Genomic DNA, 15,262 nt, shown 5'->3' on the forward strand with positions numbered 1-15,262 from the left:
CCCTCACTGCTACGCCCAAGTGAACAATAGCAATGAGGATGTAAGAAGTGTACAAAAGTATGTCTCGGATCAAAGTTGGCAGGCTATGCATCAAGAGAATGGAAAGCGCAGTGTGGGTGGTGGGATTAGGAGGGCATTTGGTACCAGAGCGGGAGGTAAATAACCCTGGCCTGGTGAGAGCAGACCTGTCTCTGCTGTGGCGTGCTCCAGTTTGGAAGGAACAACATGCATACTCCACGCTATGTGGGGAGAATGTGAAAGCGCTTGCTGCCATGGCAACAAGGCAGCTCCATGGTCTCCAGTCCCCATTAAGAAAGATGGGTGGCAACGTGGCTGTAGCTCAATGGCGGTGTAGCATGACACGCTGAAAGAGCCTATTGAGAGCCGCTGAATTCGGCAGTTAATGAAAAGAGCAAAGGGACGGCAAATCCACTGGGCAGGTGATACTGACCTCACCTCTCCTTTTGGGTACGCACTCTCGTGAGAGGAGTGCGAACATTAAATCTCCTCAGTTTTCACTGCTTTGATCAGCAGATATTGAACGCTTTGGGCCACTGTGAGAGATTATCACGTAATTCCAGGTCTAATTACAATCGAGCAGTCGTTGAGTGCTGACGGGAGTCTTAGAGTGACCTTGAGCAGAGTCCTTGACAGTCCACAGATGAAACGAACGACACGGAAGGAAGAGGCAAATGTTCTTTTTGAAAAATAAAATCGGCTCAAGAAAACACCGTGCAGCTTATTTTAAAGTTATCAATGCACTACATGCCCACATAAAATGATGTAACCGTTTCTTTCAGCACCACGATGACTGTGCTACTTTACATCAAAAAGGCCAAGTAAGGAAATGATTTGTTACATTCCCCTACAAAACATTTAAGAGTGCAATATGATTCATAGTTGTGGCGGTGGACACTTTGTGTGGAGGAGTAGATCAACAACCATTCAATCAACCTGTTACATCAGAACGATTACAATTAATATTTTTAGTTTCTACAGGCGTCGGACAGAAAAATAAGATCCCTCCCTGTTTTGAATGGTGCACGCTGTATCCGTGTTGCTAAGGATAACAGATTCCTCTGGCACGATGGATAGACAACATATTCACAGTCGCATGGTTGTGGTTTTACTGCAGGACACCATTAAACTGAATTCTTTAACTGTGTTTCATGTAGATACTGTGCATGTGCTGAAAGCCAAAATCAGCAGAACAAAACAGATTTCATCCTGAGTCCAAGTGCCAAGACTCTTTTCATTCAGCCGAAAATAGCAAGCCACTGCTTACGCACATTTCCAGAACATAGTTTAGGCAACTAAAGGATTGGGTGGGAGTGATTTGTGGAGGAGGAATACAGCCACTGAAGGAACTCGGTAGGGCTCGTTCAAGCACATGAACCAAATGAATCAGAAAGAAAGACACCAAATAGTGTAAGAAAGAGGAGCGCAGTCTGGAGCCAGGAAACAAAGTTACGGTTGGCTTTTAATCATAGTTTCCAAAGGATGCTCATTGGAGATTCGGAGGGCGGTTTATTTGGCAAGACAGGAAAGACAAATGAGCAAAACTTCCTTGATGATATTATCTGTCGACGCTGAAAAGTCATAACAGGGGCCAGGTTACGACACGGATGCATTTTTCTCAACTAAAAGTGACACATTTGGATATTAAAGAGAGGAACTGTACCATTACTGAAATGACCCCAGTGACCTCAGTGACAGCCGGCCCACTCCTCTCACCCACTGTGGTGTAGCTTCAATACAACACGTGTACAACAGAGGGCTGTTGACTGCCTTCTGCAGTTCAGAGTCGCTACTAATCTCCAATCTCCCCCCCCCAATTCTATGCTTTATTCACAAGACATACTTCCAACAATAAACAGACATGTATACAGAGGTGCACCCAGCTTGGATTCTGTGTTAAAAATAACACCTCCTTCACAAATAACACCATTGCTTACTCCTTCCAACCACTCCCAATGTGACTTTCATACAAACATTTGCAATAAATCATGATATATCACATTTAAAATTGTATTTCACGCACATTTACTGTATATACTGTGTGTGTAAAAGCTGGCACTGACAGACAATCTAATCTTGTTGAGGAAAAGGTTCAGTTTCTATGTAAAACCTGTTACAAACTATGTTTTTAAAAGGATTTCTGAAACTGGAAACGTTGCTTTTATGCACATTTGAATGAATGGGCTAAAATGTGAACAAAACATGTTTGAATGTGGGAGAGTCTCTGCTGCGATGCTAGTCTAATTAACCTTGACCAGAACTTGCTGCTGTTTGTCTCGAATAAGGCTATATTTAGCTACCGGTTTATTTATGTGATATAACAAATTAAATTACTCGATGTTAGTGCATCATTTTTTGTAGTTTTTTTCATCTCTAATTTCTAAATTGCTGTGGATAATGCACCTGTTGTCAGAGGTCCAGAGAAGTGCTGAAGGGGAACAGAGGCACTTTCTCACTTGACATGACAGAGACTGCAGTGAACAAATCAGTTATATGCAGACGGGAGGCTTTCCAAATGACACCTGGAGGCAGAACTATTTTCTACCTTTTAGTTTCTCATTAAACATGCATCAAGTGTTCATCTGCTCCTGTTCTTTCCTAAACCAACAAATTGAACGAAGGACGGAACAGGCTGAAATTCTCCGCAGCAGCTCACGCAGCATCCCTGGTTGTCCTGACAACCCAAGCTACTCGCTGCCTTGAGGAGAAATCTACTGTAGACGGTGAAATATACCCAGAAACCCGCTGTTATGTCATAGAAAATAGTATAAACGTTGTACTGGCTCCACTTAAACACACACACAATCACATTTTCTCTCTTTGTGCTTTTACACCACTCATCCTGAGCTTGTACTCACCTCATAGTCGCATCTATTTTTATAGCAGCAGAATGAACTCCTGCACTGGTGATGCACTATTCTGGAAAATGAGTTTATTCATATCATACTCATTCTTATTTATACACTATGGAAGGGAAAACTAATGCATTCATAATTTACTGCTGTTGGAAAAAGGTTGTAAATCCAAATGGCACTAATTGGAATTAGTATGAAAATTATGAGGCTTGGGAATAGACCCCCCTCTTGACTTGGATATTAAAACAATGCATCAGGGCTGAATTGATGATCAAAAAAAAAAAAAAGCAGTGTAAAGATTTGTACTCTGGAGAAGTCATTTTTACAAAATCTGACAAATTTCATAAAAGCATACATAGAATTGTGCATCCCAAACATTTCTGCCGCTCAATTTTTGACATGAGCGCTGCTAACTGAGCAATTATTCCTGATGTTTAAAGTGACTCATAAAGCAGATGCAGGTGGCGCTTGTGTGCAGGCTTATATAAAATATAAATCTAGGTTTATAAAGATTAAAAAAAATAAAAAATGTACTCAGATATCTATGATCAATTTGCTGAAAAAGAAAAAATATAAAGATTGCATTTTTTTGTTGAAACTTTATTTAATCTAATACTCCCATCCCCCCCTCAATATCATAATTCAATTTTTTCTTTTTTAAATAACATAAGATAAAATGCATGAGTTCACTATGTGTGAACTAATTTGTGTGTGCAGTGACACTGCGAGCTCCAAAGGCTTTCGAAAGAGTAACATAAATGTGTCTGTATGTGTGCATGTCAATGGTTCGTACTGTGTATGTATGCTGCTTTATAAAATCTTTCAAAAATAACTGTTATTCACATGAAATGTGTAATAATTTTCAGTCACACACATGCTGTCAGAGCAAAGGACGCTCAGTTGTGATGAGGTTTTTGTTTCCTATCTGTAAATTTAAATTATGTATTTGCACCTAATAGAAAAAACATTGAGCAATTTAAATACTTAGTGAGACATTTGCCCTTAATCTAAATGATAACTGAAAATAAGACATATCTTGTATTAAATATGCCCTAATCTTTCCTGTTCAGATACTGAAAGCAGCATGCAGACATACACATACATACAGTAATGCAGTTCATGCCAAACAATGACATGATAAAACAGGGAATGATAAGTCAAACACGATCCATTGCCGCGTGTGTGAAGAGCAGCCACATGCCAACACTATGTCTGGATTAATTTGTGTGTGTAGTGACATTACGAGCACCATGGGCCCTCGAATAGCAAAAAAAATGTACGTGCATATTTATGGTATTTATATGAATGCTGCCTCGTGACATCTCTGCTGCTAAAGCTGCCGTTCATCTCTGTCCCCAGTCAACAGGTCTCCTCTTCATCAGCCCTTTCCACTCAGCCAGGACCCAGCCAGCCTGTAATTACTGACTCCACTTGAGAGGAATACCAGCAGGCACAGACACATGGGGAGGAACAACAACAACAGCAATAGCGAGCAGCGTTTCAGCCCACAGCACCTTTCCGCGACTTCAAAAAACACCTGGAGCCCGGTGCTGCCGCTGGTGTTTGTGTGAAGGCCACCAGCCACCTGCCTTTCTGGAAAATCTAATGAGCAAATAATGGCTTTAAAGACACAAACGTTACATCGGATGTAATATTTTCGTCCAGTTGAGGACAGACTGTTTACCTTATCCCTCTGGCCTGCGCATGGCTCTGTTCAGACACTAACACATGGCTGTCAGAGGAAGCTGTGAGCCCTCCATTCTGCCTGTGGATGACTCCCTTGTTAAAGGAGCCAGAGAGGGTGGCAGGAACTCAGGCTGGACATCAACCCGATACCGTATGGCATGCCATGTGGCAGCAAGGAAGTAGATTTTTCAAGCGTGGCATCAAGCAACAGAAAACAGTGTTATGCGATTTATACAACATTGTTGCATGCATCTACTCTCCATTATGTCCGATCACATTCTGCAAACGTATGGTTATATGTAGTTGAGAACATAGCTGTTTAATTTGATGGATAGCTCCTAAAAACATGACATTTTCATTTATTTTTACACTCAGTTACAGCAGGAATCCCTTCTACCGTTCGTGCCAATTTCACATTTTTAGAAACAGTGATTCTCAGTGTGGTTTATACATGAATGTCACTAGGTTTTTAAACAATAGCTGACTTTGTTGTTCATTCGCTGCAACTGCTGAGAGGCTTAAGTAGTTTCATGCAAAAGTTTATCATGAATAATAGAAAATAAATCTCCCCTCGAGCTTTTCTAAAAGATTCATCCTGCAGACTCACTTCTGGATTTGAGCCAAACCATGTTGATACAAAAATAGATTATAAACATGCCTCAACTCCAAATCGAGCTGCATTCACTCATCAGCATACACTGCAGAGAGAGCAGCGTGTAGTGTCTGCCCACACTTTCTGGTCCTCAGCTGAGCCCTCCATGACTGAGCTAGAGTATATTATTCCATTGCCTATGGCATGATGCATGGCAGCCACACGAGGGAGGGGTTATTCTGTGATCTGGGAGTACCATCTGTGGCTGTCAGCTGAAGTTGCCACTTAGTGGGCCTAACACAATCACCATGTCAACACTTGCCAATAATTGGCGCTTCCACAGTCGCCTCTGAGTGTATGTGACATGCCAGAAAACTCTGGGAGAATTGTCTGAAAAGCAAGTTGATTTGAGCTGTTTTTGGATGCAGACTGACTCACGAGCAGAATGAGTGATTGGACGTTTGTAATGATGAATGAGCATCACACACAAATACAATTTAGTTTAAGGTATTACATGCCCATTACTGTGCAGTCTACGTGATGCATCAAGTCAGGCAGAAGTGATGTCTGCATGACCAATGACGAGACACTAGGTGGCGCCAAATTCCAAATTCCTGTAACTAAAAAAATACCACCACCTCCAAAGTCACCCTCGTACTATTGAAAAAGAAATGCAGAAAAAATGTATTTATGGATTCTATAGTAGTGTTACAGTGTTAATATGTTATGCTGCATTATTATTTTATTGGGGAAAAGGCTGTCATGTTTCCTTCCTTGAAGAATTTGGAGGGGAAAATAATTTGGACAGAGCACACTTCTAGGACATCTTTGCATGGATTCAATTAGAACTGTAGCAAACCTTTCCAAAATATATATACATATCTGCATATTTAGTGTTTTGACCATTGCAGTGCAGAGCACAATCGAGTCCTTTGGTTAAGATTTGGCAAAAGCTTCAAGTTATGAGTCACGTACTATATCTACTCTTCAGTGAGCACTCGTGACATGTGAGGAAGCTTCAGAACTGACCATTTCTCTACTTCTATATTCAGCATATTCCTCTCCTTTGACTCATACTTTTAAGGATATGTGCAATATTCAGCTATCACTCGATGCAAAAGTGATATTACATAACGGTCTAAAGCAGTTCGGATAACAAAACACAATGACACCATTTAATTAGTATCAAAATATTGTAAGAATTATTAAATAGCAGAGAAACAGCCCAAAGATATATTTCAGACATGCAGGGAATTAGTGATGATTTTAAATCTTCCAAAATAATAAAAAAAAAACATAAATTGTATAATCCTTTTCAGTCACACACTTTTTGCTATCAGAGTAAAGGAGGTGCAGTTGTGATAAGTTCTTCTTTTCCATTCAGTTTCAGTTTTAATGTGCTTTAAACTATTTCAGCATAAGAATAAACTGATATCACTCCCACAAAAATAATCTTAGCATAGAACTTTCACAACAAATATTTAATACAAAGAGATACTGAAGGTATAATCTCATAAATGCATGATTAGCAACTTAAATACTGAGTGAGATCAGACATTCACCCTTAATCTGGAAGAGAACTGAAAAAGAGGCAAATCTCGTGTTAATAAACATGTAGTATACGCCCTCATTTTCACAACATGTTCACAACAGAACAAATTCTGCATGTAGACATACATACATGCAGAAATGCAGTGTTAGTTGTGGTGATTGCATTTCATACTCACTTTCCACCAACTAATTTCTCAGTGCCAGTTCAGAGTTGATGCAATCTACTAACCATCTAAGAAACATTCTTCCCCCACAGGCTACAGAAACACAAATTATATCACTGTATATGCCTGCACTACACTGGTTTCATTCTTTAAGTTCCCTCAAGTTTGTTCGGATCGTGAGGACCGCGACGGTGAAAAGTTTTTGTTGGTCTTGCTGATCACAAAAACCCCACCCTGAACCTGACACAAGTGGGTCTTAATTCTACGCTAGCAAAGAGTTGGTGCTGCATTCAAACCGGTTTAGTTTGCCAAGAGTCCAGTTTTTGGCTGTTGAAACACAAAGAACTGGTTCAAGGTCAGGCACCGACTTACAACAGTCAACTGCCCTGTGGAAAAGGGGTATCAAACTCTCTCAAACCTTTTCTTTTTAATATATATTCTCCTGTGTTCTGATAATACTTAGAAAGAACTGCGTTGGCGTTCTTCAAGGGTATTCACAAAAAGATGATTCAGTGCCTGCTCAAAGTTTTTGTAAGACTATGGTGAGTTCACATCAGCGTCATCTGAGCCTCGACCGCTTGACAACGATCGTGCCAGCTACCATATCATACACAGTCCTGTTATGCTGAAAGAACAGAAGCGTGATGAAGGCTGGGAAAAAGAAGGCAATTGAGAAGTTCTTGTTCAAGGCTCGGACAGTTGATCTGTAAAAGGAAACAGGGACATGAGTTTAAGGACACGGTGTGAAGGCTGCGGCTACATCTGCTACAAATCTTCTGATATATAATAAACTACTCACGCAGACAGAGACACGTTAGTGGCCGGCACTACGAGAACCCTGTTAGGCTGAACCAGAACAGATGAGTCACATGTAACAACTCTGAGTCCGATGAGAAACTTCCCTGGAGTGGCACCTCCTGCTCCCCAAATACATACGATCTAAATGGAGAAAGGCGTAGGAACCGTCACTGTGTGGCGTCTCCTTTCAGAGATAAACGGTCTCACATTTCACACATAAGAACAGAGTATTAGGACAACTTCTACACGAGCAATCACCTCATAAAAACACACTAATATCCGGTACACAAGGGCAACAAGCATCATTTTCTGCAGCTCCTCCATGGATGTGTCTTCATCTATTTCCTCCACTATGAAATGCATGGCGAACTTGGAAACATCTCTGGAAAAAAACAAAAACACAAAGGAAAAGATATGAATCCAAAGCATGGCCTCATCTGATTATACAGTAGTTTTGTTTTACTAAACATCACTACTTACACAAACTAAACAAACTCACTTGATTCCACTGAGGTGCATAATACTGATGATTATTGTTGCTTTGATGAAAAACAATATGAAGAAATCCACCATCTCTGCCATTAGTCTTTGGAGTGGCGAAGGAATACTATACTCTCGACCTGGTGAAAGCAAATTAAAAACAAAAAAAGCACATTTATATAGATTAGTGTTGAATTAAAGGGCCAAAGCAATTCAATCAGCAGCAAGAGCATTTGTTGACGTTGTGTAAAAGGACCCAGAATTATCCCAAATGTGCTCATGGGTCACAGTTATCATGACAAACGATGATATGTTGGCTGTTTGCAGTAGCACATCTAATGTCAAAGGGCACGTGATGCGTTCAAGTTCTCCACAAACCAAAGGAGGGAAATCCATTTATTTAAAGAATGTGCTTAGTGAATGATGTAGTGTCATTTTGCACTTTATGTTATGCCACAAACATGAAGCATCCCAGAGTTTTCTAAAGCGTTACTTTGTGATATCCTTTCAAGCTAGTGGCCTTAAAACAGAACCAGGCCAAAGTTTAAAAAAAAAAAAAAGGTATATGGACTGTGTAGCTGTGCTAGTGGTCGCCTCTAAACGGACAGTTTGTCCAGCTGAAGACGATTAAATTAATAATCAAGACGAACCAGCAGCTGTTACCTGGCCTCTGGGCATTTCCGTTCTCCTGCGGCGGCTGAGGGGCCACACCAGCCCCGCCGATGCTATCACCCACCCGGCTGCTCGGGGAGGTGACGGCGGCGGGTGGGTAAGGCGACAGCGGAAGACCAAATGTACCGCTAAACCAGTTCTGCGAGTTAAATTCAAGAGCAGCTGACGGTTGTAAATAATAAGGGCAAGACATCGGTGACGCTGTCAGCCAGCTTTGCCAGTTGACATATCCGCTGTAGTACTGCCACATCCATGCCTGCAGCTTCTCGCAGTATTCCGTCGTGGCGCGACTTTCAGCGACGTCTTTCTTGCCGTCGGCGCGGTTCTGGTTGCCTGCTCTTTGGGTAGCCTCGTCAGCGAGTGGCTTAGCTTGGTTGGCAAAAGGTGTGTTCTTTCCTTTATCGACTTCCATATTTGTGTTTTCTTTGTCAGCCATGTTTGTTGGCGTCGCGTCGGTTGCGTCACGTAGAGCGTAATGTCGGGGATAATTCATCTTCACGAAGACAACGAAAGTGTGAATTAAAGATTGTGACCCCCCAAACAACTACTATACATGATTATTTTGACTTTGAATTTTTCATTAAGTTGTTATTTTGACAGACACACCCGAATAAAACACTTCATTGCCTTAACCATTTCATGATAAAAATGTGACTCCCCCTCTTATCCGGATACACTGGTACAGTCCAACCATTGCCTTCTATTACAACAACTGGCCACAAGGGGGCAGCATTTCTGCGACATAGAAGCTGCAGTGATGTGGATGATCCCTACTCTATATGATTAGTTGACTTTTAGAGCCTAGTTTGAATACAAATCTGTTACATTTTACTGAAAGCACCTCTTTTAGGTCCTTCCAACATTTGAAGGAGCTTTAAATGTAATACAGATTAAACGATTAATTTATTTACTATGACAAAAAATAATTGTGACAATATTTGCAGTGCCACTGGATTCTGTCAAGATTAAGGAGCTGTTCAGCCAGGTTTTAGAACAATGCTTGAATTTACCAGCTGATGGTGTGACCGTTTAAAGGGGTAAAACCGCTCCAAAAGAGGTCTGCTTCTTAAATCCCCACCCCCAGCTTCCTAATTAAGCTTAATCCCCAACAATGGGGTATTCAAAAAAAATATGTTAAATTAGTTGGAAAGGTTTTCCAGTGTGTATTTGAAATGTCTGCACTTTTAGAAAACTCTAAATATTCAAGTAAATGCATATATCTATATGTTAGGTATCTAGATTGTGTGCACATGGCGTGGGTTTATCTAATGTGGCACTCTAGACAACAAATCAGCTTGTCACTGGTTAGATCTCATTGTTGCTTGACCACCACCCGGGGCCACAATCATTCACTACAGCCTGCAAATCCTTAGGATTTGAGGCTCAAACCAATTCCCAATTAAAACTCATTATGTACGCTTACTCTAACGCCACATCTGTGCATCCAAGACAAGAGGTCTGGCACAATCGGAGGTCACCACTTTAACCCCAAGCAGGGATTTAGCCTTACTACCTCCTGTTTCACATGAGGGCTGATCATATTGACATGATTCGTTTCAACAAAACAGCCTTTGTTCACCCTGAGTCAGTGTCTTGCCTCAAGATTAGAAAACCATTTGCTTCAAAAGTTTTAAAACTGGCAACTGGCCATGTGCTTTTAAAGCCATGTTAGATCTGTGAGAGCCCAATACGGCATGGTACCAAAACAGGGTCAGTGTAGTTTGACTTTATAGCATTTAAAAAGAGACAAATACCACTTTTGACAGCTTTGTCTGAAGGTCAGCAGTTGCAACAAGTGCAATATCCTTTAAAGAGCAATTCCAGACTAAATAGTCCACTGAAGGACAAAGCAGGCAGGTTAGCATTTATGTGTTCCAAGATTATGTTTGAATCCACATCTGTGCACATGGCAGTATATTTGCAATAATCACAAATTACACAGACTGCATCACAGTTCAGACTTTTATTGGCATGTTTGCAATCAGTCAGTGCATTCAGGGTGTGTGTTGGTGATGGAAATAAAGGCCCAGCTTAATGTTATGCCATCTTCTCATAGGTCCTCACTGCAACAACATCATCCATGTAGCATTTCTGTTGAGACAGAGTTCATGTGTTACACATCTTTCATTATTACAGTCAAGCTTTTATGTGTATACATGTATAGCCTCTTAAAGTGCAATTAAGATAATGCAGTTACTCAGTTAACACTCACAGCTGTTAGTTTGCCATCTTGGATCTCTCGTTCCAGACTAGTCACCTTTCCATCCCATGCCTGTTTCTGCACAAGTTTACCGTTCTCAAACGTGATGGTGGTCTGAAAAAGAGGAAAATCGCGAGTAGTCAGAAAATCCGAGCATCAGCACATCAGAAAACGAGGCCTCATGATAAGTGGACCCACCTTGGTGCTGCGGCCGTCTGCAGTCGTCTCGTCAAACTCCTCGTCCAGCTTAAACTTGATCTCTGTGGTCTTGAAAGTACTCTCAGACTTCAGTGAAATGACACCACCATCACCCACGCTGATCACTAGGTTAGGCTTCACCATGTTGCCCATTTGCCGAGTGGCAAAACTCACACCTTCAACGCAAGGAACGCAGGATAAATCCACATGTTGGAATTGACATTGAATCCTCTTGGCTCGAAATTAATAATTTACCATGGCCCAGATTCTCCAGAAGTAGGCTACAGCAGCTTTTGACACAAGATTTTGCTCAGTTCAACGGGGAATTCAAATAAAACGAGCTTACCGACTGCCTTCATGTAGTCATCGAAGTTCTCGCTGGCAGCCAGGGTCCAGGTCCCGACAAACTGCTCAACCATGATGGAGAAGATGAAGCTCAGTCTGCTGCACAAAAACAAAAGACGTTTCAGGTTCTCCTGTCGATCAGTAGTGAAGCGCAGGGAGACCGACACGATGCACAAATCACCTATTTGAAGGCCGGTTGACCACGCGCGTGATCCGAGGCCACCAATCAAACGGCGGGGTGACGCAGTTGCCATGGCGATGAGCGGATTAGAGGGGCGTGTCCAGTGAAAATCAGATCGCAGCCGTGTGTTTGACAGCGGTGACATGTTGTGTGTGCTTGGCTCGGGTTTAGGGACTTGGCGAAAAATGTTGCACTAATTTGACACTGGCCGCATGTAGAAAGAAAGATGCTGGCAATTTTAATCTTTATTTATTTATTTTACCTTTACTGAACACTATTAACAGCCCTTAACTTCTTCAGGTCATAAATGTGCAAACAAACCAAACAAATAGCTTAAAATGAGTAGGCCACTGCAAAAACATCACATTTAACAGCTAACTCGACTGTCGGTTACACTAAATGCACTCAGCCTACATGTTTTGTTTGTCCTTTAAGAAATTTAAATTGATATTTATGTAATCTAAATCAATTTATATTAAGATATAATTTTTACATTATTATATTTGATGTTTACCCACAAAGATACTGAAATAAAACAGTTAATGACATATAAAAATGGTAGTTATGTTTTTGTGTCTCTTCCCTCAAACTGCAACACAATGTCCAGTTTATCTGAATAAGATTCTTGTGCATCTCCCTTTATTGTGATATTGATTTCAACCAGTAGATGGCGCCACGTGAAAAGCAGTTCAAATACATTTTTTTTTCTTTACTAAACAAAGAACATGTTGATACTGATTGCACATTTACAATTTCTGTTTCCTAGTGCATGCTATTAATACGATTTAGGCTATAACGTATACCATACATTTATTTACGATACATTTGGAAAGTGCCTACAAGGTTAAAAAGAAATGGTTGACGATACAGTCTATGGTTGACAAGCATGTGCTGCCCCCCAATGGGTTCAGAAATACACTACATCGGCCCTTCTGTTCGGGGGGTTTAAAGATATTCAAAAACAATCCAAACTACAAAACATGCCCAGAGACATGTGTGTTCATGTTGCATTTTATACAACTCGCATTTAAAAAAAAAAACTAAAATATGAGAACTGAATCCAGCACATTGATTTAGAGGTTCTTTAAAGGTGGCAATTTATTCAGTTCAATTTTAATGTCCCTCTGTGGACGCCAGTGTCGTGCAAGTCAGGTGCAAGTAATGTTTATTTTCACCATGAGTTCTGTCGAGGAACTTCTAAAGCGGCTCAAAGTTTAAAAGTGAAGGACAGAAATAATCGGAGACGGTGAGAACAAATCAGATTCAGATCAGATGAGTTGGAGTTGTCTCTTTGGTGGATTCATAAGTTCCACATACAAGTTTGACAGAAGAAAGATGTTGTTGATGAAATATCTAAATATCTGCAACAAGAAAACAAGCCAATGATGCTTCTAGAAGCTCCTCCAAAGCAGTTTGTTTTTGGAGTGGGGCACCAGGTTCTGGATGTCTGATCATTTAGTCCTAGTGTTTCCAGCCTTTGAGGAGAGGCTCATTTATATTAATATTAATCACACTCTCTATGACACCTCTTTCTCCCTGTGGGTTCACGCTGTTATCAGGGCAGAGCTGCGGTTGATGTATTATGGAAAAGTTGCCATCAATATGAAACCAGAGATGCTGGAATCAATGTATGCCAAATAGAAAGACCTTAATGAGCCTCTCACAGGGCAGCAATATTTGATTTCATGGCCCGAGCGCATTCATTATTCATTGACAGCCAGGAATGATGATGTGATAGTCAAAGAGGCCTGGCTATATCATGGAATGTTGTTTACCAATCCAATAAGCCGATTACTTGTTGTTCTGTCAGCCGCGGTTTCTCTGCGTACAGGTGCCATCCAGCAGGCGTGGAGCCCATCTAATGAACATGAACTCTCGCTGGCATCCGCAGAGAAGTCCTTTCCTTCTGGTTTTCATCAACACTTCAGCCCCCATTGATGGGAGAACAGTGGCCGCGAACAAAAGCTGTATATACTGTACAAACACAGCTCTGAGCGGCAGCACACTGACTCATTCTTCAGTGTGTGTGAGAACGGAGGGGGACCCCTTTCAGCTCCTTTGTGCTGGTGTCTGTCAACAGTGTAGTTGGAGGCAGAGACCATTGTGGCGGCCAGTGTTTCGTATTGACACAGGGCCTCGTTCAGCTTGTTCCCAGGGTCCAACCTGAGGATTCATGAATAATGGAGAGAGGATCCTCAGGGCCAAGGAGGAGTTTGCCAGTCTGACTGAGCTCTTTATAAACCCAAACTACAACTTTATAAGCCAGCAGGTAAAACCGGGGTCGCAGCCGATCACGCTGAGGTTGAACTTGATCTGACACTGTGGGAATCTGGCAGAAAAGCGTCACTTCTTAAGAAGAAAAAAAACCCCAAAATATTTAAATCACATCCATTTCCAGATCATGGAAGTCTCTTCCACTTCCACATCTTCTTTGATTTCATTGTACTCCCTCCCTCTAAGCCTGAACTGTCTTTTTTATTCTGGGTAAACCTTTGCCCGAGGTACGGGATAAATTTCCTTCATGTGGAAATCTATGAAAGCCTTTAAGCAGTCTCTTTCATCCATTGTGGTTGAGACATGTCCATAATCAGTTTACTCTTTGAATCAAAACCCACAGAAAACACTTCAGCATTTTTATGAAAACTCCAGCTGGGTTGTCCAGGAATCCAAAATTTAGTTAAAGTAACATTTTTCTCCAACCTAAAACCTTTCCGGAGTAAAACAAAAATGTTCCTTACTAATGCAAATGCAGAAGCATACTAAAGTAAGATGTTAAATGTTTGTTGCAGTTTGTGAAAAGCAAAAAGCTGAAAATGTAAAATGAGAATGAGAGGTTTTGCCAGAGAAGGGTGTGCGCCGCACCTTTGGCACCAACAGGGGGCATTACTTCAGGTCAAGTTCCCAGTAGGTCCAAACCATCTGCTCAAAGGCTCACACGACCTGAGCGATGTGCCCTCTCCTCTTTGCCTTTTTACACGGCTGCTTGGGGAACCGGAGGGTGGGCGCCGACCGTTCTGCACAGCCAGAAAGAGTCGCTGTCTGTGTGTGTGTGTGTGTGTGTGCGTGTGTGTGTGGCAGAGGTCAGGGAGGTGCCTCTTGCTTGTGTGCTTTGAGCTTTTTCATGCTTCCTGCTTTGATCTTCTCTCTCATCCCTTCATCCCACACGCTCCCTGCGCCTGGGGCTCCTGGTTTGCAGCACACCGACAGAGAGGCTGGAGAGGGATTTAGGGTGGGGGGGGTGTGGGGGGGGGTGCTGCCTCTCACAGAGACGCTGCTTGTTCTGCCAATACAGGGAGAGTTGACCATGGGGCACAGCCAGTGGGTGCAGTGGGTGGAGGGTTCACCAGGAGCTAAAGTGATGCACACTGTACAGCTCTCTGCTCCTCTTTTCATGCTCTCTTAGATCACGCAAAAGTGGGATGGAATTCTTGCATGAAAAACAACTGCCACAGTGCTTAGACGGTGGCCTCCTGACCCCTTACAACATGGGAAAGTGCACCCCTCAGCTGGTAGTTATATAAA

At 41.8% G+C, this 15,262-nt stretch overlaps 2 protein-coding genes across 2 annotated transcripts; both read right to left on the reverse strand.

The window, feature by feature from the left end:
* Nucleotides 1-5,260: 5,260 nt before the first annotated feature.
* Nucleotides 5,261-9,287, reverse strand: fam8a1b (family with sequence similarity 8 member A1b). Its single transcript, XM_084556392.1, has 5 exons — nt 8,808-9,287; nt 8,164-8,284; nt 7,923-8,046; nt 7,666-7,805; nt 5,261-7,570 (listed from the first exon to the last, which is right to left on the reverse strand). The coding sequence occupies exons 1-5, from the start codon at nt 9,250-9,252 to the stop codon at nt 7,426-7,428; spliced, it is 975 nt and encodes a 324-aa protein (XP_084412518.1). The 5' UTR covers nt 9,253-9,287; the 3' UTR covers nt 5,261-7,425.
* Nucleotides 9,288-10,764: 1,477 nt separating this feature from the next.
* On the reverse strand, nt 10,765-11,708 carry fabp4b (fatty acid binding protein 4b). The gene is made up of 4 exons (XM_084556663.1): nt 11,561-11,708; nt 11,215-11,390; nt 11,029-11,130; nt 10,765-10,907 (listed from the first exon to the last, which is right to left on the reverse strand). Exons 1-4 carry the CDS (start codon nt 11,631-11,633, stop codon nt 10,854-10,856), a joined length of 405 nt encoding a protein of 134 aa, XP_084412789.1. The 5' UTR covers nt 11,634-11,708; the 3' UTR covers nt 10,765-10,853.
* Between the last annotated feature and the right edge of the window lie 3,554 nt (nt 11,709-15,262).

Source organism: Chelon labrosus, assembly GCF_963514085.1.
Source record: "Chelon labrosus genome assembly, chromosome: 12".
In the NCBI taxonomy this organism is placed as follows: domain Eukaryota; kingdom Metazoa; phylum Chordata; class Actinopteri; order Mugiliformes; family Mugilidae; genus Chelon; species Chelon labrosus.

Bases quoted from the DNA above. Each gene is read 5' to 3' on its own strand.
- fam8a1b (XM_084556392.1), bottom strand. From the start codon at position 9,252: ATGGCTGACAAAGAAAACACAAATATGGAAGTCGATAAAGGAAAGAAC. The intron at 7,806-7,922 runs GTGATTGCTCGT...TTCTCCATTTAG, and splicing joins TATTAGTGTGTTTTTATGAG to ATCGTATGTATTTGGGGAGC. The intron at 7,571-7,665 runs GTGAGTAGTTTA...TTCCTTTTACAG, and splicing joins ACTAACGTGTCTCTGTCTGC to ATCAACTGTCCGAGCCTTGA.
- fabp4b (XM_084556663.1), bottom strand. From the start codon at position 11,633: ATGGTTGAGCAGTTTGTCGGGACCTGGACCCTGGCTGCCAGCGAGAAC. The intron at 11,131-11,214 runs GTGGGTCCACTT...CCTCTTTTTCAG, and splicing joins CAGACGGCCGCAGCACCAAG to ACCACCATCACGTTTGAGAA. The intron at 10,908-11,028 runs GTGAGTGTTAAC...CTGTCTCAACAG, and splicing joins AAGATGGCAAACTAACAGCT to AAATGCTACATGGATGATGT.